The sequence below is a fragment of the Patagioenas fasciata genome, chromosome 1, assembly GCF_037038585.1.
Source record: "Patagioenas fasciata isolate bPatFas1 chromosome 1, bPatFas1.hap1, whole genome shotgun sequence".
Taxonomy (NCBI): Eukaryota; Metazoa; Chordata; class Aves; order Columbiformes; family Columbidae; genus Patagioenas; species Patagioenas fasciata.
In genome coordinates, this window is record NC_092520.1 from 148,308,742 (window position 1) to 148,331,692 (window position 22,951).

Genomic DNA, 22,951 nt, shown 5'->3' on the forward strand with positions numbered 1-22,951 from the left:
ATATGCTCTTACCTTTCTACATTCACTGCAGTTACTCTCCTTAAATATTACAAGGTGGGTTTTTCCCTATAAAGGAAAGTAGCTTGCAAGACAATTTGCTAGCAAGCTTTGGTTTGTCCCTAAATAGATGGTATCAATGCAGAACTCTATCCACCATGGACACCCTCCTGCCTATTTAATCCTTGCCTCTCTGCAATAAAATTCTGACCGCTAAGAATACGACCTCTAAGCAGGTCCAAAAGGAAAGGTTGGAGCACCCTACTTTATTTGAAGTGGGGCAGCCTAGACAGGGAAGGTTTATTCTTGGCAATGCAAAAAGCAGCAATGGAAGGCAACCCAGCGAGAGAGGGATACAATGACTAATAAAAGCAGAAAAGTCCTAGTCAGAAGAGTGCAATTGGAGGAAAAGTACCCAAGAACTAAAAGGAGAATTCATCTTCCAGGGTGAGTTTGATACCTGGGACTGGAAGAAAACAAGTAGACTGGAAAAAGGCGTGAGGAACAAGGGAAACCAGGTGCCCATCTACCACTGCAGAAAACTATGTTCTGTGGGTGTGGAGGGTTTTGTTGTGTGGACGTGCCCTGAGGTGAAACAGACCCATTTGTACCAAGGTGGCTCAGGTACCAGAGGCAGCATCAAGGCCCAGATATTAACACACTAAGTGTCCCAAAATGCTTAAATTAGACAGATTGCCTTTGCATCGCTTAGGTATGCTGCTTTCAATTTTCCAGTCAGCTCACTCACAGCTAGCTTGGGTATTTCTGCAAAGCAAGGCAATGCATTATACATTGTAGATGTGTCTTCTACTCCAAAAGATCCTTGGACTGACAATTTCTGATTTTTGGCAGCCTAGGCTATTTTCAAAGCACTGACATTTGTGTGTATATTTAATCCTCAAAATCCTCAAAAAAAAACAGATAAAAAGACTTTGCTTACCTGGCCTGCAACTCCAGTGTTCGCTCTTTTCCAGACACTTGAAAAGTGTGTGGATATTCTTCATTATGAGTTTCTATAATCTTCATGCCATCTATGCCAAGTCTGTTTCGAACTGAGAACTTTGATCCTACCAGGCTGAATTTGGGGACGCAGTAGAGCAACATATTGTTAAACTGAGAAAATAAACACATGGCTTTGTGTTAACAGAACCACAGGTACAGAGATCTGAGACAAAATCGCAAAGCTGGACCCAGTGGGTAAAAAAGCAGGTTCTTTCCTGATCAGCTGATATATGAGAAGACCACAGCTCTCATGGAAGACAACTCATGTTTTTTGTTTAGAAATAAGATTAAAGAACAGTTTCAGTGGACATAAGAATAATTGCTCTGTATATGCAGCAGTCTTCATAGCATTTATCAACTATACTCAGACTGGATATTTTATACCACTGTAAACCTTTCATTAGAAAAGCCTGTTCTTATGCTCCAAATCTGCAAAATCTACTCCAAACTGCAGAATAAGAACTCTCTTTTTCAGTGTATACATTTATATTTACCCTGTATCAAAAACATTTGGATTTGTAGAAGTTATAAATAATGTCTTCAAATAACATCAGTTATCTTTTCTCCAAGATAAAAGAACATTTCTGTCTTACAGTTTTTATTTACTGAAACCCTGAATATCACAGAGGGGGGAAAAAAAATTACATGAGCATGACAAAGATATATTCCTTCATTAAAGATTAGAACTTTCAATAATGTTTAAATGTCTAAAGCCCCAGCCTAGAAGCACGACTATTATATCAGATCTATAGTGTTTAATTTTCCTCACATTTTTCTCAAAATTAATTATTAAAAAGAGAAACTCACTTCAGTCAAATCCTGTTTCATAGAAACCCTGTCTAACCTATTGCCTAGTCTGTATCACAGAAACAGCATATTTGAACTCATCACCTCTCATGAAGCGCATATCATTTTAATCAGCTGTCTAGCCTCATTTGAGGTCCTACTATTCAACAGTTTCTCCTTTTGCGTGAAGCACAGATAAGCAGGAGTTGTGCCTCAACCACCAGTTACTGGTCTTTATTAACCAAAGACATGCAATGCCAGAGGCCCATGAGCAAAAACATATTATCAGTTTTTAATGCATGGGAAGCAATGAACCAAAAACCTCTTCCAACGGGGGCTATAAGGAAGCAGGGCTGTAGTTTGTTAGTTCTAAGACAGGACACGGGCAACTGACAGGAGGATGATGTGTGTGATAACAAGCTCCCACAGGACCATGAGACTTACTGGGAGCCCAACACACACAATCAGTCAGGTCTAAAATCCTAAGTCTTTGCATTTCAATTTCATGAAAATGTTGAAGTTCTCATGCTCTAGGATCTACATTTGTAATCAGTAGCCACTTACTTGAAACTGAGTTGCTGGATATTGCTTCCATTTATTTAAAAAAATATATTCTGTTCTAAATGGTGCTTTCCTATGCTCTAATATCACTAGTGGAGACGCACTGACATCAACTGGAAGAGGATTTCCCTCTCTCTTTGGTAGTTCAAGTCTAGAAAGGTACACAGCTACTTCTGTAAACACTGTACTTACTAGGAAAAGATACCGTTCTTGAGCAGATGTATTGCGAGCAGCAAGTTTAAGGATCTGTCCTTCTTTTATCAGTTCATTTGAAGGGTTCACGATGTCTTCCTCTTCTCCCAGCATCTCATAGATCTCTAACAATTTCTTTAGATTCTCCTTCACAGTGCAAATATAGTTATAAGACTTATTAATCAAAAGCACAGATCTTTAAGCATGTTTAAGTGAAGCAATGGGTGGTTCTATAATTCTAGAAAATGTCAGCTTTGAAAAACATGTATATACCTGGTATATATGGTCAGACACACATAACAATTAACTTAGTTGATAAAGTAAAAAGTACTTCTAGTAATGTAATTTTAAAAATGCAGTTATACACATAGGCTGCATTATTTCTTGTCCAAAATACCTCACATACTTAATGAAGCACCTATCATGCCAGCCCAAGATAGCAGAAAAACAGTAACTATGCTTTACAAACATTACCCTTCCACTGACAGAAACAGATGAAACAGGAATCCAGCATAGTGCCATCTGTTTTTTAGAGAATATTTGCAATTTACACTCCTAGCTTCACCAAATACTCAAATATAATATATTAAAAAATAAACAGGAAAACAAGGATCATTTACCATTTTTCTTATCGCACTATTAGAGTGACTTGCTGCAGTAGATATAATTTCCAGGGATTCTAGATGGAGGAAAAAGAAAAAAGTAAAAACAAAAAGCCGCATTTTTATAAATTTATATATTACATAGAAAAAAATGAAATATTTAAAAAAATATTTCTGGCAAGTAATTTTGAACAATCCACAAAAGTATCTTGAACTGTTCTTGTGTAAATATAGAAGGGAAAAAGGTTAAAAATAGCTGGTTGTTCCTCCCTGAGAGAGCTTAAAAATACAATATTGAGCCTAACTCCACTTTTTTACAAATAAGAGACATATATTCCAAATGTGCCTAAAGCAAACTAAAATGCTGGGGAGAGGAAAAAGGCAGAGGGAAAAGTCACCACAAGCCCTGAACACCCACAAAGCAAACAGGCAAAAATCTGTGCACTGTTCCAAAACTTACACACTCCAGGAGGAGAATACTAGAAGCTTTATATTTTTTAACTTTATCCACTATTCAAACAGGTTTTGTTTTGTTTTTCAAAGAATCTTACAATTCCACTGAAGAAATCCTATCATTTTCAGGCGGACTTTGCTCCTTCACTTTATTTTTCCTGAAAATATCTTTATAGTATCCTCTTACAACTATCTTATTTCAGCTATTTCAACGTCTAGAAGATATTTACTTTCAGCATCTTTCCGGTCTAGGGAATCCTGAGGCAATTTCCTTAGGTAGTCCTTTAGAAGCATCTCATAGCGTGGAATGCGTTGTACTGGTTCTAGCATGTGATGTTGCAATGTCAAATTTCCACACACTTTTTCCTTCTAAAAAATTGTAAACATATTTGAATGTAGCAGGCAAAAATGTTATTAGGATACAGTAAAATAAAAGTTATGACTGATGAAACAAACAATGTATTTTGAAATACGTATGACAGACCTCAAGAAAACAGAACTACTTTGGCAAACCAAATAATTAGAAATTCTTTCCTAAAAATAACTGTAAAACTTTGCTAAGTATCCAGTAGTAAGTATTCAATTCATACATAAAAGTCCTACGCCAAAAAGTCTCCCAAACTCCAGTGTATTTTAAATTTGGTTTGTAATAACTCAAACAAGAGAATTAGTACAGAACGAGAACAGTTTGTGAACTTGTGTTAGAGAAAGTCACTCAAATGGGCTGCAAAGGCATATTTTACCTATCTGAGGAGGGATCACTTTCCTTGAGTTTCATTTAAAATGTAAACCCCTTCAGCAGTGTTTTAAGATGCATATTCATTTCCATAATCTTAGATGTAATTGAAAGATTACATTAAAATACACATAGTTGTCTTCCCTGGCTTAGAAGCACAAGACCCTATAGAGCAGTAAAATTTAAGCAGAAAGACCTTATCCTATTTCCAGCCGCTCAGTCTGCTGTAGGAAGACACATACCTGCCAATTCACAGAGAAACCTACAGGGAGCACTCAAGGGTTTAAAATGCACTTTTGAAGAGGCCGATGCATTGCTTAACTATTAACTTCTCTTCACCTTTTGTGGCTCAATATTTAGGATTATGTACTTAACTCCCAAAGCATAGTGATGTGTTTAACAGCACTGGTGTGAAACAACAGAATACTTAATGGATTCAGTGCAAGGAACTATAGGTGCACTGAGAGGTCACTTTGTCCTAAAATAGTATTTGCTTTCAGTATCTACAACAAAATGTAGTATTATTTTGGTCTTCTTATATTTTAACCTTTATACTTTGGTCATCTATTTTGTAATGGAAAGTCTGGATTTGTGTGGGTATTTGTGCACATAAGGAAAAGGAGAAGAAACAGAATATGATGTAGACAAAACCAAGAACCCTTAAATCCAAGGGATTTGTTTTTTAATTTCCTCTTTAATCCTTTTCTCACTCACAAGCCTATAAATGTTTATATACGCTTGTATTACTTGGAGGTCTACATTACTCTCCCCATTACCTGAATGTCTTGAATAATGAATTTGAATTGAGGTGACCGTTCAGTCCATGTTTTCACCAATTCCATTGCGTTATCAAAATTTTTCACGTACTCTCCATACATCTTGAGGAAAGGAGCCAACTTTTGCAGAATATCTCCAATTCTAGGGGTGGTAGTCCTGCAAAGGAAGAGGGTGGAATCTCAGAGCAAACAGGAAAGAAAAAAAGTCACACAAGGTTATAAAATGGATTCAAGTGTTTAATAGAGAGTCCTTCTGTTTGGGACCGCCTCATATAGAATTCTAACGTAACCATTAAAACTGACCAGAATTAACACAGAGTGTTTGTATCCTCTTGGATAACGTATAAGCATCATAAGTCATGTAGACCAGTAAAGAAAGAAAAGCTATCTACAATGAAAAACTAGCAAGGTTTTGTTTATAAAACGTGGCCTAATTTATTTCATTTGTAGGTCCTTAAAACTACATTATCTTCTTTTGACGATACTTTACCCTCTCAATATCTAACCTCCAACCTGTAGTTTTGTTTGAGGACTAAATCCATACTGTACAGCTTTCCTTCTGTGCCTCATATAAACAGATGTATTTGCAACTTTTAAAAATCATTGTTTATCTAAGAAAACCTATGAAGTAGAGAGAATCCCTTGGATTCCAGTCTTTCATGAGAACTTTCCCAATTACTAACAGCATCTTCCAATAAAACAGAGTAGTAAAGAAACTGATGGAGAGGCAGAGAGAAGCTGAACTCTTGACACACACAATGAAAGGGGAATGGTACATACGCATCTCCAAGAACCACAACAGGAAACATGTTTCACATTACATTTTCAAGGACAGATTCAGAAATTCAGTACCTCTGGATTTCTGAAAGTCTGAAATCCATGTTGTGGTAGTGGTTTAAAGCAAAATTCAGTACTTCTGTATTTCTGGAAGTCTGAAATTAGTGTTGTGATAGTGGTCTAAAGTGAAGCAATCTACTGCAATTACTTCAGCCATCTACGCCAGCACACCACTTTTCCAAAAGAAAAGCTGTGCAAAAGGAAAAAATTATTTGAATAGTGAATATTGTCAGAAGTGGCAAAGGCTGGTCAAGCTCCTTCTGGGGGGTGCAGAAGGTACCTATGTAAAACCTGCCAGCGGTCTGAGCTACTGCTGGGCCTGGCAACCAAAGAAGGGCACAAGATAGGTTGGGAAGTTGGTGTCTGAAATCATCATGGCTCTCCACTCTTAATTAGCTTAATGTATTTGTTCAACCACTTTACATGCAAGCAGACACTTCCAAAGGCAAGCTAGCAATTTAAAAGAAAACCCCACTCCTTTGATTCACTGAATGCCATCTCCCTGGGTTGGAATTTTATTGCAATGCAGCAGCACAATTTTTAACTGAAAACAAACCATAAATCATGCCAATTCCAGCAGAATCAAAATAAATGTGAATACATTTCTAAAGATCACCAGAAAAAAAAAGGTATTAAGGTTTTCTGATAATTTTAACAGATAAGTAATTTTAAAATTTTACAATTAAAAAAACTTCAAGCAGAAAAGACTGTGGCAATCCTTTTTATCTAAAGAATCTGCCACCAAAAGAAGTATACTTAACTGTTCCACAACTATTACTAGATCAACATTAAAAGAAAATGTTAAAACTTTTATAAACCAAGAAATAGGTACAGTTTGCTATGCCTGCTCCTTGGATACCTATGGCTGCTCATTTACAGAGTGCTGCAATTTCACTGTCTCTGAAGATTGAAAAACTTCAAAACTACTTTTCATGCAAGGTCCTCATATGTCCAAAGACTCTGAGGCTATAAAAATATAAATTCATCATCATTTCAGGTAAGGAAGACAAGGTCCACATCATACAAAGAGCTCTGGAAGAACAGAAAGACAGGGAAGTCTTGGAAAGCAGAACCTTCTGCGAACAGTATCCTCCCTTGATGGACTTCTAAATATAAATTAGTCCATCTTATATTCAAATGCTATGCACCATGAGCCAAAATATTAAATTCTACTAAATGCCATCAGGTCCGGGACACTTATTGTTCTCCTTGATAGACAGATCAGAAAGGGACTGATTACTATGGACCCAAATCAGCACAGCATTATTGCCAGACAAAGACAGCATTGTTATGTGGGTCAGGAACTAGGACTTCTCATTGTAATGTAGGTACAGAAACACTTCATATTTCTGTATCATTAGACCACAATGGCATTCACGTTTGCATTCTACAAACTCAAACATTAAATAGCTGTCTTAAACATGATTTATAACATCTCATTTAAAATTGTCATGTCTGCAAGAAAACTAAGGAAAGGTCTGTAAAACCGCAGCAAAACTGATTATAGAACAACTGTTTTCCAATATACAAGCTAACAGGCATCCAACAAAACTGAAAGTTGCAGTTTCAAAGCAAAACAAATAATAAGGAGGTCAGCTCTGTAATTGCCATAGATTCTACAACTTTGTGTTGAAAGAATGAAATAATTTATTCACCAACACCACCCCTCAGAGGTTGTCACACTGTATTCTTATATTCTTCCCCATGTATCTGCTATTGGTCACCCTCAGGCACAAAAGACAGAATTAGATAGGTATTTTGTTTAATGTGGGAACACTGTTATGCTCTGTTATGTTCTTTTCATGGGAAATATACTGCAACAAGGCTGTTTCCAATGTCTTCAAACCATATGTTGTAGAAGAGATTCAGCTCCAGCTGTTGCCCAACTCATTCAATTCAGACATTTTCATTTCCACCCAATATGCTTAGATTCACACTCTCCTTTTTCTAAGAAAGAAGAATCTGCTTCTGATCGCCTTGGCCAGTTTCAAGCCTATGTATTTTTACCTTAAGTTTTCAAAACAAACCACAAGTCAGGGAAAGTGTCAGAAAGTTTTATCCAGCTCTTTTTCAATAGAAGGACATGAACCTACTAACAGAACATAAGTATTTTCTATGTCCAATTAAGGGAACTACTGAGGAAAATGAACTCTCCATCTGGCAGAAGCTGTTGTGCCACACAATTTCAGAGACTGGTGATGGAGACCGAAAACTATCCCAGATTTTTCTTTCAGGAATGATCAGAAATTGTTCCCTTCAACTGCACCTTCTTCTAACTCCTCCTCATTTCCAAACAACGTTGGAAAGATAATATCCTTATGCTGCAATTAGTTTTGCACTAAAAGTATAAGCTCATCTGCAAAAGCACTTTCCAACCCTTGCAGCTATGTAATTTTATACACATTAGTGTGCAAATCTGTGAGTACATAAGGTAGCACAACCCATCTTCTGTGCTCTATAAAGTTTCTAGCACAAAGTTTGAAGAGTACATCACAAATTTCATTTCAAATATATACAGCACTGACATGATGTACTGTAAGCTGCTTTTCAAACTTCATTGGACTAAGACAAACTCCACCCCTCATATTTCCTAACACATATTTTTTCAAATGGTCAGAAGAAAAGCTGGATTTACCCTACATAGTCATTCTACAAGGAACACAAGTTAAGGTATAAGTTTTGCTTCATTCCATGATGCTTAGGTTTTATTTACTTTCTTGCATTACAGACTACACAGGGCTAACACATTTGTGCATATTAACTATTCTATTTTAAAGAAGCATCATTAGTTCTCTAAAGCACCACTGTGTGGTCTGAGATTTTCTTCATACGTGTCACAAGAATACACTATTTCTTATGTTTTTATTGTGTTTTTTTACATTTAAGGTGTTATATGAAAGTGCGACTGGAAATTATATCTGGACAAACATTAGAATTCCTCACAATAAACCCCAGATAACATGGAATACAGCAACCAAATAGGTGCTGAGGTGAAGCAACTGAATGAAACAACTTTTTTTTTTTTTTAATTAAAAAAAAAAGAAAAAAAAAAAGAGTCCCCTTTTTCCAAATAAGATAGGGAAACAGCAATGGTTTGGGACTTTTTTTTTTTTTTCCCCCACAATTACACGAGAGACCAATATTTTAATATCTCCAGAATGGTATACAGCAAGGCAGGAGAAAGATACTGCAATAGGACAGAACATGATCATTAAAGAGTATATTTACACCTCAGCTATCCTCCTTGCTTGCTCCAAATAGAGGTCCTATCCTACCTTATTACAGAAAGCAATAACATCAAAGGTTATTGCACTACAAGGATAGCATAAAACACATACGTTATTTATCTCAATTTTGTATCACGTGCAATGAATTCATCAGGTAGCAGGATTTCAGTCCAAACCTCTAATTCAGTAAGGCATTTAATCATGAGTAATCTCACTGGCTTCAGTGAGGTACATGTCCCCTATTTTGAGCAAATGACGCAAGTCCTCTACTGAGTCAGATCCTGAAGAAGAGTGGAAGAGCAGATGTTCTCCTACCCACAGTACTTCCTGGGCCTGGAGCACTTCATTATGAAGGTACCTTCCCTACCTCAACCGTATGACAGAGTTTATACAGACATGGTTTTAGTAGCATAACATATTAACCAGTGAATTGCCTCTTACCATTCTTGCATTCTTTTCTCAAGTTCTGGAAGTAAGAATTTACTGTGGAAAGCATTTATTGATGAAATGTTAGAAAAGATTTTGTTAATCACTTCAGCTGGAAATGAACCTCTGTTGGCTTCCTCAAGGAGTCTGGAATAGAATACCTGCAACACAGAAAAACAGCCCTAAACCTCTTAGTCCGTTATCTTTAACCAATGGAAGACCATGTGTCCAACTGAGACAAGATTAATATTTAAATAATATAGACAGGTAATGACAAGCTCATTTATCGTCTTTCCCTCACCAGAAGTTTGAAGTTTGTCTTCCCCTCACACCCTACATTTTCTTGTGAGCCAGGAAAGCGCTGCAGATGGAGCAGGCAGAAGGAAAGCCAAACCAAAGTACTGCTATTTTGGATGGACACCAAGCATCCTGTCCATCTTAACAGCTAGATCACCTCAGCTTTCCCAGTCTTCCAGTCGTTTTTTCCACTCTTGCTTTCTTTTCAATTAGCATGATGTCTGATCACCATTAGCCCAACCGCTCTCTTTGTATGCTGTATCCCCTTATCCTTTTGAAAATAAAGTAGCTAGTGGACTATAAGGAGTCCCAACATGTCATTTAAAGCACAAAAGGATCCCAGTTCAGAGTGGGCTTTCTGTAGCCTCTTTAAAAACATATATTCCTTCCTCATCAGTGGGGTTTTTACCTGACTAGACACAGCTACTAAATGCGTGCAGCTGTTAATGTGCACATCACATGGAACAGAGCTTATGGCGAGCTATGGCCCCCCTATCTCCCTCTCCCACACTTGAACAGGCTGCTTCTCCCTAGAAAGGGCTTCAGAAGTTTAGGAAAGAAGAGTCTGAAGACAGGAACTTGAGTAATCCCAAGTGAGACAGCAAAAGTGTCCTAAAAAGGAAAAAAAAAAAAGCACCATACACTTTCACCTGTATATTAAAATATGCTCGCTTGCTGTATCCCTGAGAAGACAGTTAATTTTGACAAGTTACTTTCAAGACTATAAAAGCTACATAACTTTTTAACCAAGTTTGGAAACAATCCCTTCCCAGTCTTCTGCTTTCCTCTCATTAGCAGCACTCAGGCAGCTGTGCTTGAAACTCATTTTTCAGAACTCTGTCCAGTTAATATCTAGGCATAGGAGTAATGCACTTATGATCACATCAAGAAAAATAATTGTACATTACTCATCAAAAACAAACTATGAAGAAAACATTTTCCTTTTTTATTTTTAAACTTCTCTAAATCAAAGTGGTGTTTGGTTTTGTTTCTTTATTTGGGGGGGTTGCAATACTTAGTCTTTTAAAACACACATCAGACCCATCCCAATGGGAGCCAGCTAGGTAAATCTACTTTTATGAGGTTGATTACTTAGGTCTCCAAGCAGTCTGAACAATTACTATTATGAGTTGAGTCTTTTCACTTTTTCCTCAACTCTGTGTACAAGATTTATGCATTAGACCTGAGAAATTTAAACAGTGATATCTGAGAAAAACATCATGGAGTAAAGCAATCCATTAACTACAGGTATCCAGGCAAAATGGATTTAGGTGTTAAGTGAGAAAGAAAGAAAGCCTTAAAATGGAAAATACTCAAGAACCACACACTTTCACATTTAAGAAATATCAGTTTTAGTCTACAGAGCAAAAGAATTAAAATCTTTCCTCAAATAAAAGTAATTTTTGTTCATTTCAATAGGATTATTATAAACATATGGTGAGGAAAACACGGCATATACAGTTTAGAATGGGCATCTTCCTAGGTTGTTTGTTACTAAAGCAAAATTCTGTCCAGGTGGCTCAAAGACTTAGTAATTTTCTAGTGGGCAGGAAATTTCAGTATTACAAAATTACACCCTTCTTGTCTCACCAGAAGCCAAGAAATGAGTGAGCATAAGATTATCCATCCTCTTTGTCAGAAAGGCTACTAGAATGAGGTCTGCACAACTACTGCTTATGGTAACATTCACACACACAGAATCTTTTGCATGAATATCTAGAAAATTCTATCACTTTTAAAAATCTAGTTTTTGTAAAATAGAAACACAGGCAAAGTTACGTGGAAAGAGCAAATGACTGACTGTAAAAGTCAGCAAAGTGAAGAAAAACATACCACCTCTTTAATGTAATTTATATACATGGTTATGCCTAGTCATTCAAGTGAATTCAAGGCAAGAAAAAAATAAATTCAAGGAAAATATACCCCATCGAGGAGGTCAAGTCGGCTAACGTAGGCTTTTTCTGTTTGCAGGAGTTCACTGGCAATTTTGTGACGTTTCTGTTCATCTGTCTCCTGGAGGAAAATAAGAAGAGCTCTTAGGATACTGGAGAAAACATAACTGTATTCTAAAAAAAATACCTTACTGTCCAAAAAGCACCTGAAATCCAAACCTTGTATTTAGTAATAGATACATCATTTTGAAAACCACAAACTTTCCAGCAGTTCAATCAACAAATACAAAAGTCAGAGGAGGATAAAAATCCAACTGCTTAGTAAAACTCAAAGTCTGAAACATTTAGTATTTCTCAGTTCGTACAGGGATGTTTGCCAAAGCACCAACTCCTTACTTAACAACATCCTGCTAATCGAGTACCACTGACCTTTCAGAGCTGGAAGAACTGATCTGCAGAATAAGAGGGAACAGATGGGATTAGTTGGTGTTCGCTCCCGCCCCCGTTTGAAAGCTACTTGAACTGCATGTTCTTTACACAACGGAATTACTGAAAAATACTGTACAAAATGTTGTACATTCATCAGTACACTCTTTGCTGATTAGTTGTTGACTGCAATTAGAGAACTTAAAAGATTTTCAGACAAAAAATTTATTTTTTAAAATGTTCATTTTTGATTAAAACTTGTATTCCAATTTCAATATTAAACTAAATGCTATGAGTATGAGTATGAGTATTATGAGTTGCTACATGAAGCTACTTCAAAACAAACAATGAAAGCACAGCTTCCTGAAATATTAAAACATTAGGGAAATGCCTCATGCTTATAAAAGTCACATACAAAGTAAAACTTCCATTACAAGATTTTTTTCTTCCAGATTTAGTGCTAGCACTGAAAAGTATTCACATCTAACGTCATCTGAGTCTTTCCTAAGTAAATGACAGCCTTATCACAGTGCTTAGGGGAAACTGGTAATTTTCTAGACAAACCATAGAAAGTCTTCATATAAAAAAAAATAAAGGAGAGCTTGAAAGAGTTATTTCTGATTTCAAACTGCACACTGCTTTCCACACGAGTACGGTAAACATTTGCAAGTACATTTATAAAGATAGTTTGGAGAATACTGAATACTAAAGTGTAGTCTTTTCATTTAAAGGACTCCAGTGGCTTTTTCCCCCTTTTCAGTACTCAATAAGTATTCCAAATTCGAACACATTTCAATTCTAATCTGCACTGTTAACAGTCGCACTGCTACACTGCAAGCCTCCTCTCTAAATACAGGCTTTCAATAGTGACTTCAAAGCTGTTCATTAAATCTGTTTAAATCAGCATAGCAATCACAGTAACCTACAGAACGGCATTTTAAGTGCTGTCAAGAGACATTGTAGGGAGCTGGAGGATTAGCTGTTACAGCTACAGCATGATGTTCAGTGCAGCCATTTACAAGGGATCTCTCATGCGAGCTTGAGGCACAAAACCATGGAAGCTTCTGCTTCCTTGACACATTTTTTTTTCTCCCCAAAACCCCATTTGCTCCCTGAAGCACTGATTTAGAATCAATCTGCACTTTTCAGAAGAGAACATGAACTAATTAAGAGAGGGAAAAAAATCATACATAACAGACTCAAAAATACCACACAAAATTCAGAAAAAGCATTTAATCCTCACTCTTAAATCAGGGCAAATCTCTCTTACTCTCCCACCACACTCTGACCCCAGTTCTCCATCCTCTCAGTATCAATCTTGCACATCTTCCTAATTCTTGAACCTCAGACTCTACATCTGTCACACTACCTGACTCAGGAATCTTCTGCGTCGGGAAAAATACACACCACAGATGAGCTCTCTTCTAATCACGGTAGCCTGTTCTTATTTCAGCATAAGAACACCCACCTACAGGGTTAGACCAGTGCAAGAATAACACAAAACTGTATTGCTGCTTTTCTTTTAGGGAAGTCCTTCGTTTCCCACCTCGCCATCTCAGTATTTGTCCACATGTGACATGAACTCCCAGCTGTATTTTCTGCTACTAGCTCCATCCTCCTCCCTATTCCTTTGCTCACTTCAGTGCTCTGTATAGTATCCCATCTAAAGAAAAGCACTTTGTTTCCACGAGGTGATTCCAGCTCCCTTCCTGGTGGGAACAACACGTCACTGGGGCTATTTGTTAGTAGTGGATCCATCTCCCGTGGCACTTTTCTTGATGGAAGTGGCAGACACTTTCCCTGAGCACGTGGGACAGACTGAGTCCAGACGCAAAGGTGGATGCACAGGTCCTGGCTTTGGATACCACACGGCGACATACATTTGGTGGAAAGACTCACCACTGAGCAGAGCCAGCGCTACAGCTGGTATAGATGTGTCCATATACATTTATTTATTTATTACTTTCAGGGGATTCATTTGCAGCCAACCCAGCTCTGTTGTGGCACACACCACACTGCACTGAAGCTCTGCCCCCAGCTGCCCACCCACCCAGCCCTCCTGGAAGCCGGCATGCAGGGACCAGCCAAGCCAAGGGCTCTGGGCAGGCAGACCCCAAGAAAGGGCTCAGCTCCTGCAGACCCAAATGTGGCTATTCCAAGTAGCAGGGAGCAAATCTCACAACATAATTTAGAAATAAATCCTGAATAATGTTCTGTGACAGTAAGAATGACACAGAGCTTTTCATTATTAGAGCTGTTCAACAAAACAGCCTTGAAAAACCTCAGAGAAAATGGAGGGAAATTCTTAAAAAAATAAACAAAACCAAACTTCAAAAAACCATGGAAAACATGAAGATAGAACTCAGCTTCTGAGAGCTTCAGTGCTTCCCCTAAAGAAATACTGTATCAAATCTGTAAAGAGCTACTGTATCAAATCTAATCGTTAACAGTAAAAAGGAATTTTAATTTCCTTTTAAGTCACAAGTCAAGCTTTCTTTTCACAGGATAGAACCATAAATGCACACATCTCTTTTCACAAGTAGAATAATAAAATAATAGAAATGAGAGATGTAGACACTTTTTTTTTCAGGAAAAGTTTCATATTTCCCTTCTATTATTTATTTACGCTTTTAGTAATTCAGTATTTATATTGGGTTCCTTACCATTAACAAAAAGCACTGAGACAAAAAATTACTACAAGGTATACCTGGACACAAACTCTATCGCTTCAAGTACAACTTTGATGATTTCAGGGGAATTTTCAAACTTCTGTGACAATCCCTAGCACATGGCAACTTAACATATTAAAACAATCAGGAATGGTTAGTGCGATAAACAATGTTCATATGGGAGGTGCAGGATTTCCATGGATGATGAAACTACCAGAAGTGTAAGGTAACGTTATGTTCCTGATGTCTGCTTCAAAGCAGAAAACAGCCACATTAAAGACAGGCAGCTTATTCAAGCACTTAAGCAATTAAAAAGAATAAACACCTAGTCTTTTCCAAATAAAAGGCAAAAATTGAATTAGACATAACTATCCTTTCTGTGGCTGCAACTGAACTGAATTCTTGGTTCTACTTGTATCGCACAAAGTAACCTTTGAAAACCCCAAATTCAGAGAATTTTTAATTACATAAAGCTATAAGCATATAAAATTCAACAAGGTGCCTAACTATTCAAAATATTATAACTTTTTATTTCTTTCCATGAAATAATTCATATGCTAAACATGGGTATATAAACAAGAAACAACTTTATTGCTTAGCAAAAACAGGACATGAAGGTAACTTAGGTCAGTTGTTACCATCATCTCTAATGACCCAAAAATTTTTTTTGGTTGCATCATTTATTAACTGAGGTATTTAAAAAATAATAATCTCAATCAGACCATACTTCCTGTTCTATCCAAACATTTGTCAAAAAGTTCATCAGTAAGGACTGCAAACTCCTATCTCTACATAGGATGCTTACAGTAAGTATTTCACCTGGGCTTCAGTACAAAGTAACACATCCTTAGAATCACTACATTATTATGGATGCTTAAGAAACTAAAGAAAGTAATCGTTACCTAAATTGTTCTTGAACTCTCAAGTCAAGATGATGTATGGAAAAAGCTGCTGAGAATATGAACTCTTTGCATCTGTGTTCATATTTCCTCAAATTGTTCTTCCATTGTCCTAAACTTGCAAAAATTACACTAACGTAAATGATACTTAACATAAAACTAAATCAAAATACAGCCATAACTTATTACCCAAACCAAACAGGAGTCATCTCCCATCTAGAAAACTATCCCTACCAACTTAATAGTGATGCTGTATATGATTCAACCCTATGTAGTGTAGCCCTTGCCCCAACACAGACAGGGTAAGTGATGTAGAATAAGAAAAAAATACCATCCAATTTATGTTGTGTTTGTTTGTAATGCTGGGTTTGGTCTAAAGGAACAGAGTGGGGGTTTCTTTCCTAAAACCATTCATGTCATAGCTGCTTCATGATCCAAAGCTTTCTTCTGTAAGCATTGGCAATATAAATGTAAATTTCCATGAGAATTTAAGATTCCCTTTAATCTGTCAAGTCCTTATGGTTTCTGAAATCAAGGAATGGAATAAATTTTGCAAGCCCTGCAATGAAAATCCTGAATGCTACCATTGCTTTCTGTCAAACTAACTCCATGCAACAGTCCATTGCAGGAATGATGGGTGAGTTTCTTGCACAGCAACCAAGAAAAGCAGTAAAGATCCTGGTATCCCTAAAGAGGCAATTCTTCTCAGGAGAACTTACACATTTATACTGGGTGCTGAAGATAAACAGCTTTGTTCACAAAATACTGTTGCTAAAGATAAGCATAAAACTATAGAACCAGGAAGAAGCTGGTAGAACCTCTCAAACATTGCAACATTAACATTTACTGCCATGAAGTTAACTTAACAAGGAATCTTCACTCTATTTAAATCAAAACTCCTCCTTACATTCAGAAATGTATGATCGCCACCAGGTTTTTCATCTGAACACCAGATGCCCCAATGGTGTCATTAAAAGGAAACATCAAGTAAGGACTTTAATAAAGATGCACAATGGATTCTTCTCCATCTGTGGCATGCATGCAGTCTATATCCTTATTTCCTACCAGTCTCACAACAAATATTGAAGCATTTGTCTTCTTGTCTTCAGTCGGCTCTGGCAGCAGATTTCTCACAAGATGTTATCCAGGAAGTTAACTGATTGGGATGTTCTCGTACTGCTCAGCCTCCACATTTTAGGCAAACCAAACTTTATGACAGAAGGTACTTTTGCTGCAAGGCAGGAAACTTTTCACTTTAAATTGTCTTTTTTATTTGTGATATTTGTAGTTTCTGATGTTCAAACTAATACAGGAAATAAGGGAATAAAGTATACTCTGCTCTGGTCATCTGGTGAAAATGTTCCTTAACCCTGCAAAATTTAGTAAGTTTTGTCTAAGCTTCTCCAGAACCTACATGCATCTGACTTTAGTCAGATCTACAGTGCTAAGGAACGAAAAAATTAAATGGCAAGAGCAACTTTATTTCAAAATAAGCTTTCTCTTTTAAGTCGAAAAAGCAATTTTTTCTCTGGTTTTGCACCATTCCCCAGTTTAATTTACCCTTTCCAGCAGTGCACTTTATTTCTGCTGTACATGTATGCATTTACAATGCAATAGCACTACTTTCTTATCTTCCCTGAATTAGCAAATATGGCATGCAGGAGACAAAGACAAGACTTTGCATCAGTATTAAAAAAAAATAATAATTATGTATCAGATGCATAATTTAAAGTTTGTCTATGACTCACATACATCTGCTTCTATTGCTTTTACCCAATTACACCTACACTTGTTTAATTAAAAAGAGCGGAAAAGTGCTGTTAGTCTGCACAGTGTAACTTCAGCTGGACTGCATCCCAGTTTTAAGATTCTTTACTGACCAAGTGCTTAGCAAAACCACAGACTGTCTAAATGTTTTTGCTTCTTCCCAGTGGCTGCTTGGACACAGTTGCAGCTTAAAGCTCTACCAGACCTCTGCTGTTCCTCACCACCCTCCTCCTATTCCAGACAGCATTGCAACAGCTACTTAGACCTCCACAAGGGTGATTTAAACCTATAGGTTGCATTAACCCAAACTAAATCACGGCTTGATTTTGTCAAGCGTGGTCCTTAGGATCAGTCTGTGGTAGACATGCTTCTTAAACTCACTAGACTCAAGGGGACACCCTTATATTGCAAGCAAGCTGGTGTCTAGGAAGTTCGTCTGTGACCCAGCTCAGCTTTACAGATTGAGTTCTCCACTGATGCCAACATAAGAGTCATCCTGCATAGGGTTGTTTTAGGTTACCCTTTATATTTTTTTGCCCTTCTAGCACCAGCAAACTATAAATCTAGTAACAGTCACATTACATCTCACAATTTGACTCCTGGTCAGTATATGGCAGATCGCATGTGTTTGTCACCTCGCAGCTCAAAGACAGATTTTTATGAGTTTGCTGCCATTAGCATTTGCCCAGTTCCTTCCCGGACTTTACAAACAGGACTGCCTCTCATTTCTGCTTTTTCCTGAAAATGCTGCCAGCACCTTACTGTGTGACTTGGATTCAAACTTAACATCATTGCCCACTGAGTGTTCATCACTTTATTGGCACAGTGAGGGGAAACAGGCATCACTGAACAGGAGACAGAAATATAATGAGAGGTGTGGCAGGTTAAAGGTGCTTTGGACCAAGACCAGGCTTATGTTCAGATAAGAATCGTAATGTTCATTCACCACTGGCAAAAACAATCCCCAAAACAGACAAGAAATCCCCCATGTAACAGCACCTTCCTGGCATTACCTACGATATTTTATCCTGTAATGCACAATTTGAGACCCACCTTCCCCCTACACAGAATTTACCCTCAAGTGCATGTGTATGTGACCCCTGGCTCGCTAAACTCAAGCGCTTGGAAATGTCTGTGGGTAGTTAATGCAGGTGTACTCCTGCAGGCAGTGAGAGCTTTATCCTAGAATCATAGACTCACAGAATGTGCCCTGGGCTGGAAAGGACCCAAAAGGATCGAGTTCAACTCCTGTCCTTGCATAGGACACACCAAAACTCACACCATGTGTCTGAGGGCTTGTCCAGTCTCTTCTTGAACACTGTCAGGCTTGGGGCTGTGACACCTCCCTGGGGAGCCTGTTCCAGTGCTCCACCACCCTCTGGGTGAAGAACCTTTTCCTAACATCCAACCCAAACCTCCCCTGGCACATCTTCCTGACATTCCCTCAGGTTCTGTCGCTGGTCACCAGAGAGAAGAGATCAGCGCCTGCTCCTCTTCTTCCCCTTTGAGGAAGCTGTAGCCACCATGAGGTCTCCCCTCAGAATCCTCCAGGCTGAACAAACCCAGTGACTTTAGCTGCTCCTCATATGGCTTCCCCTCCAAAACCTTCACCAACTGTGGCTCTGTTCTGGACACTTGGTGCTCAGTTGTTTGGCTCTGTGGTGAAGAGGAAGGCTGGAAGGGTCCAGCCCAGCTCTTCCACCACAGTTTGCACAGCACGGCTGGACCAGAACTGTTAAAGATGTTCTCTGACTTACCAGTGCTTTAATATGAGAAGGCGAACTGCATAATTAAGCTTTTAGAAGTGGAAATATGCACAATTTTGCAGCAATTAATTTTCCCAAGACAGACTTTCTTCCACCCACTTATTTCGCTTAATTATTTAAAACCCAACTTATGAGGAAGCTCAAGTGGTATAAGTTCTCCTTGCTACCAAGGCATATATTTATTATACTCTGAACCTGGTGTCTATCTGACAGCTAGCAGACTGTCATTGCCTTTTCAGCTCGGAATTGGCAATGACATCCAAGTTAAGGATTCACACAACAGTTCTGCACGAAGCCCCGTCATTGCAGTTTACAACACGTGGAATTTTATTTTATATGCACCACTAACACGTGTCCCTTGTAGTCTGGCATAGCTGAAGCTTAGTGCTAAATATGTACAGGTATTTCAGCTTCATTTTTTGTTTTTAACTCTCAGATGCCTAAGGGAGGAAGATAAAAGGGAAGATAAGAGCAAACCTTTATTTTCCCTCTCTTTTTAATTTTCTTCTATACTCTGAGAACACATTTGAAACATCAATAGTCTTTTGGATATTGATGCAAATGCTCTAAAATCTCTGACATTTTTCCAGGCTAACAGTACAAAATTACCAACACCAAAAAAAATTTGCCAAAGCAATTTTTTTCCTTGCTATTTTCAGAACCGGGTCATTGAACTGTCACTGGATAGTCAAATTCCCACCTCTCTTTTTGTAGTTGAAAACAAATTTACTGATGTTTTTAACATCGCCTTTTTTAAAAGTAAATAGTAACAGATTTTCAACTTTCTGCCCTGCTCTGGGAAGCTTATTTTTGTAAATTAAAACCTACAGAAAACACAAAGTAGTAATACAGCAAGAAAGAAACAACTTCTCTCTTTACCTTTATTTCTACAGGTTGTTCTTGCTTACTGACTTCCTCATTTGGTTCTTCCTTCACGTTAGTATTAATTGTTAGAGTTTCATTTTCAGGTGGGAGCAGTGTATCCCTGCTTGGAGTCCTGTAGCAGCTGTTAAGCATCTGTCCTTCACAAGCTGTCACACTTTGCAGTGACTCTCTGGAGGTACTTTCTCTTTCCCCATTTATCAAGCTGCTGTCAATGGCATGATCCGGAACCAGGGTGGAGACAGCGGAGCCGCGATCAGGTAATCTGTCCTCATCTTCCATCTGGTCTTGTGCTATTACTCCGTTGGCTGTGTGCAGCTGTGCAACCTGAGTTTTGTTGGTATTACTGTTTCCCTGTTTTTGTAGTGGGTGCTGGGAGGGGAGTTTTGGCTGAGGTGATGGTGTTGACCCATATCTTCCTTGAGATTTAGTAATGTGGAGAACAGAGGAATCTTTCTTCAAATCGCTAGGATTTAACAGGCAAAAACACCAAAGAAAACATACATGAGAGAAAAGTTAAACATAGCATTATAGAAAATCCCTGGTATGGGGAGTAGGAGAGTTGCACCATATAACTTATTCCCTCCAAAACATTTTTTTTTCTATGTTAATATTAGGAAGTCCAGGCCATCAAGACTTAAGAACTGCATTATTCAATCAAAACACACATCTCTTACTGGAAACTCAGCATGCCATCCATATTGATTCATGACATCCTCATCTCTCTTGAATCTCCTTTGTAAAATGGAAGGCAGTGTGATCAGCTAGAGTAACAGACAAGGGAACTGAGGCACTGACACACGCAGCAACTTGCCCAAGGCGTCCCAGGAGATTATTGGCAGAAACTGAGAAAGACTCAGGGTCTCCCAAGTCCCAGTCCAATGCTTAAACTAACAAGCAGCCTGTTCCCCAATTACCCTTTAATTATATAAAAATGCAGGAAAAAACATCCAAGAACATTTAGCATCCCTTTCCTTAGTTCAGCATACTGCAGGAAAAGCTTTAAATCCTTAGCCCATTTCTTACCCCAGAATGTTTATTTAGCAGTGTCCTTTCATCATTCTGCATCTTTTCTGAAGTTTTCTTTCCTCCAAATTGTATCTCTCCTTTAAACATATGTCATCCCTTGTTCATAACTTTCATTATCTCTTTCTCTGTTTTAGAGATTTTGAATTTTAGACTAATATAAATGGTAGCCTACTCTGTAAATGTGCTTGGCTTCATTATAGTTTGGAATTAAAAAAAATAAAATTGGAACCAAAATAAAATCTATACATTTTTGTCTGAAGTACACTTAACAAGGCACATTCACCTTGCAAAAGGATACCATGACTATCCTCTAACATACTGTTCCTAGTATGGACCATTTATCTTCTGGAAAGATGAAGACTGCTTATAAACTGTATGTTTACTCCTTATTTATAGGACAGTTTACACAAATACTGTAAACATATTCTGCAATTTCATACACATAGCTCAAAAAATATCTTACACTACCTTCATCTTTTCCCATCATATAACAAAGAAATTTAAATCAGTTTTCCTTTAGCTGTGTAAGGATTGTCTTTTCTTAAAAATAAGTTTAACTCAAAGACAGAATTAATTTACATTTTTCAATTGCATGCAGACAGCAAAGAGGTTTAATTAACTTTTTGCCATCCCTACATGTTTGTGGGCTGTACAGGCTAATGAAAATGTTATCATAATTGACAATCACAGTTTGCAGTTCATGAACATCCTACCTAGTCATTTGAAGACCAATAATTACAAGTGAAGTTTACTTTCATGGAAGACACATTTTGTGAGCTGAGCTCATTTCAAAACCAGGAATTGCTCCCACAGCCACTGTAGGATATGCTAGCACTCAGCATGCTAATTATGAAAGTTTCTCATAAGCAGAGATCATAGAGTTGAGGAAAATTTAATCATTAGACAGATTATTTGGTGTACTTAATGAATTACGTCAGCCAAAAAGCAACTCGGCTTCTCCTAGTCCCCAAAACAAAACATCTCTATTTAAAAAAAAAATCTACAGACAAGAAAGTTTTCCTTGCTTACTTTATAACTCCCTCTACAAATGCAGCAGGGATGTCTAGGAGGAAGAAATGTAGGGCTCATTGGTGTAGGGTACAAAAAACCTGAGGAGGTTCCTTTCACAAAGGATAAAATTACTTTTCTAAGAGTACTACAATGTTAAAAATATTTAGATGATGCTTTGGAGGAAGACTGGGAAACAGAGCGATAACAGGACTGGAGACCTGTGCTAGAAGAATTCACAGGACCTTCAGTGCTGCAGTAATTTCTTTTTCTCATCTTTTGGCAGCTGTCATGACAGAAGTGCAATTAAGTCTTGGTCTAATGACAGACGTTTCTTGCAGATGAAGCTCTGAAATTATTTCTTTTCCACTAGCCATACTTTTGCAATGCTTAACTGCTCCCGTATAAAGGATTAAATATCCCCCATCTTGAGGGGAAATTCTTTTAATTAAAGTCTTAATACTTTGGCTTCTCAGAAGGACGTGCTCTGTCGTACATCATGCATTCATTTTGTTCTCATGGGGGCCCTGCCTTCAGAACATCAGTATCCCAAGGAAACAAAAGAAAGCCACATCCAAAGCTTGCAACACCCAGCTGTCACTAGACTCTTTCTTCAGCTGCTCCTCTGCCACAAGCTTTCTGGAGGGTCGCTCTCTTTACACAGAGCAGATATTTTCAAAACTTCTGTTTCAGAGCTTATAATGCTTGTCAGATACATCTA

The 22,951-nt window shown here is 37.8% G+C and overlaps 1 protein-coding gene across 6 annotated transcripts in view; it reads right to left on the bottom strand.

Moving 5' to 3' along the window:
• Positions 1-22,951, bottom strand: part of FGD4 (FYVE, RhoGEF and PH domain containing 4) — a 118,237-nt gene that overhangs the window by 13,412 nt on the left and 81,874 nt on the right. For all 6 annotated transcript variants that reach the window (XM_065842627.2, XM_065842603.2, XM_065842611.2 and 3 more), the window contains exons 4-11: positions 20,191-20,659; positions 11,816-11,905; positions 9,611-9,756; positions 5,106-5,262; positions 3,824-3,962; positions 3,159-3,217; positions 2,539-2,685; positions 938-1,110 (exon numbers count right to left, since the gene is read on the bottom strand). In XM_065842627.2, the coding sequence (XP_065698699.2) occupies positions 938-1,110; positions 2,539-2,685; positions 3,159-3,217; positions 3,824-3,962; positions 5,106-5,262; positions 9,611-9,756; positions 11,816-11,905; positions 20,191-20,659 (1,380 nt within the window). The remainder of the gene's footprint in view (positions 1-937; positions 1,111-2,538; positions 2,686-3,158; positions 3,218-3,823; positions 3,963-5,105; positions 5,263-9,610; positions 9,757-11,815; positions 11,906-20,190; positions 20,660-22,951) is intronic.